This window comes from Sprattus sprattus (assembly GCF_963457725.1).
Source record: "Sprattus sprattus genome assembly, chromosome: 3".
Lineage (NCBI taxonomy): Eukaryota > Metazoa > Chordata > Actinopteri > Clupeiformes > Clupeidae > Sprattus > Sprattus sprattus.
In genome coordinates this window covers 2,125,911-2,128,410 of record NC_137922.1, presented here as the reverse complement: position 1 = coordinate 2,128,410, position 2,500 = coordinate 2,125,911, and the positions used below count along the sequence as shown (strand labels likewise).

General features: G+C 44.4%; 1 protein-coding gene across 1 annotated transcript in view; it reads left to right on the top strand.

Annotated features, from left to right (window-relative positions):
- The window catches only part of LOC308362074 (interferon-induced helicase C domain-containing protein 1-like), a gene marked incomplete at both ends in the record, with an annotated part of 14,655 nt that overhangs the window by 6,669 nt on the left and 5,486 nt on the right, over nucleotides 1-2,500 (top strand). Inside the window, one exon of the mRNA XM_080834569.1 lies at nucleotides 383-580. Within this exon, the coding sequence (XP_080690695.1) occupies nucleotides 383-580 (198 nt within the window). The remainder of the gene's footprint in view (nucleotides 1-382; nucleotides 581-2,500) is intronic.

Below are 2,500 nucleotides of genomic sequence, written 5' to 3'. Positions count from 1 at the left end.
GTGTGTGTGTGTGTGTGTGTGTGTGTGTGTGTGTGTGTGTGTGTGTGTGTGTGTCTGTGTGTGTGTGTGTGTGTGTGTGTGTGTGTGTGTGTGTGTGTGTGTGTGTGTGTCTGTGTGTGTGTGTGTGTGTGGCTGTGTGTGTGTGTGTGTGTGTCTGCGTGTGTGTGTGTGTGTGTGTGTGTGTGTGTGTGTCTGCGTGTGTGTGTCTGTGTGTGTGTGTGTGTGTCTGCGTGTGTGTGTCTGTGTGTCTGCGTGTGTGTGTCTGTGTGTGTGTGTGCGTGTGTGTGTGTGTGTTTGTGTGTGTGTGTGTGTGCATAACACCATGACAAAGTCCTCAGACAGGCAGTAACCAGTGTGTCCTCTTCTGTCCGTGGGGTGTTAGCCGCTCGCGAGGGGGACCAGCGGAGGCGTGTGTGTGCGGAGCACCTCCGTCAGTACAACGAGGCGCTGGTCCAGAGCAGCTCCATCCGCATGGGCGACGCCCACAGCCTGCTGCGCTCCTTCTACCGGCAGGAGCTGAGGAAGAAGCAGGAAGTCACTCAGACGGACACTGAGAAGTTCCTCTTCAGGCAGTTCAACGGTAGACAAACACACAGACACACACACACACACACACACACACACACACACTCAGACGGACACGGAGAAGTTCTTCTTCAGGCAGTTCAACGGTAGACAAACACACAGACACACACACACACACACACACAGACACACACACACACACCCACACACTCAGATGGACATGGAGAAGTTCCTCCTCTTGTCAAAAAGTTCAACATCATGATTCAACATCATGTTCACAAAACCTTAAATAAACACATGCACACCTGAGGCCTGCAGTAATATGACACAACACAACAGACACACACACGCAGACACACACACACACACACAGACACACACACGCAGACACACACACACACACACACACACACACACACACGCAGACACACACACACACACACACAGACACACACACACACACACACACACAGACACACACACACACACACACACAGACACACACACACACACACACACACACACACACACACACACACACACACACACACACACACACACACTCAGACGGACACGGAGAAGTTCCTCTTCAGGCAGTTCAACGGTAGACAAACACACAGACACACACACACACACCCACACACTCAGATGGACATGGAGAAGTTCCTCATCTTGTCAAAAAGTTCAACATCATGATTCAACATCATGTTCACAAAACCTTAAATAAACACATGCTCACCTGAGGCCTGCAGTAATATGACACAACACAACACAACAACAACACAACAACAAGTTCAACACCATTTTCCTCTCAAAGCTTTTGAACTGAAATGCCTTAGTCACACAAACGCAGTACAGTACTTTGGTAACACACTGACAAGTTGTTCTTTAAGCTTTTTATTTAACAGATGTAGTTAAGTACTGTGATATTACACTCACACACTCACACACACACATAACAATCAAAGTCTTATGTTAACAAATTAATAGAGACATTCACATAACAATCCCATTAACTCTCTTATGACACACACACACACACACACACACACACACACATTCACATACACGCTCACATAACAATCCCATTAACACTCTTATGACACAAACACACACACATTCACACACACACACTCAAAGAACAATCCCATTAACACTCTTATGACACACACACACACAGTGGCGGACCTAGTCATTTGGGGGCCTAAGGCGAACATAGCCAGGGGCCCTCTTCATCCGTCCTTTTAATGCAAAAAAAAAAGGGCCACCTCAAAGCAGGGGCGGACTGGGGGAAAAAAGTGGCCCAGGAGTTGTCTGTCAGAGCGGCCCACTTAATATACGGCGCGTTGCCCACTCAATGTATGCAAAATACCCATACACATAACATAATTTTGGATGATTACAAAGAAATAACATTATATATGTTTTTTAATAACAAATTTGCCTGGATGGACACATGGAATAAAATGATACTGGCTATTGTAACACTCCAAGGTAGGTATAGTTTGCTAGATGAATATGCTTAACTCTGGGCTAGTATCAGATGGTTATATTATATGTATAACTACAGAGCCTTTAGGAATAAATGTCAGCAGAGAAAGAGTACACAATTTTTTTGATAAGGATTAGGGCGACCTACATTAAGCAATATCAATTTTTTTGTAGGCTGATTAACTCATACAGCAATACCTTTTTGTAGGCTATAGTAGATGGCAGCACACAATCAAAATATTTCCCCTCTACCTACATAGCTACAGTAGCTAGTTATATGGAAGAAAGTTGCATTCAGGAGCCTTCATAAGCAAACATGATTTGGCTCCACATTAAATTATCCCACTTTTTCATTATCCACATGTCTCAAATGTTGTATGATGCAACATAGCTTTACAGGACACATTAAATATGTCCAGTAACAACGTAAAGAAGGGGGCAACATATAAGTCAAAACCAAAATATTTATTGACTGATCTCGAAA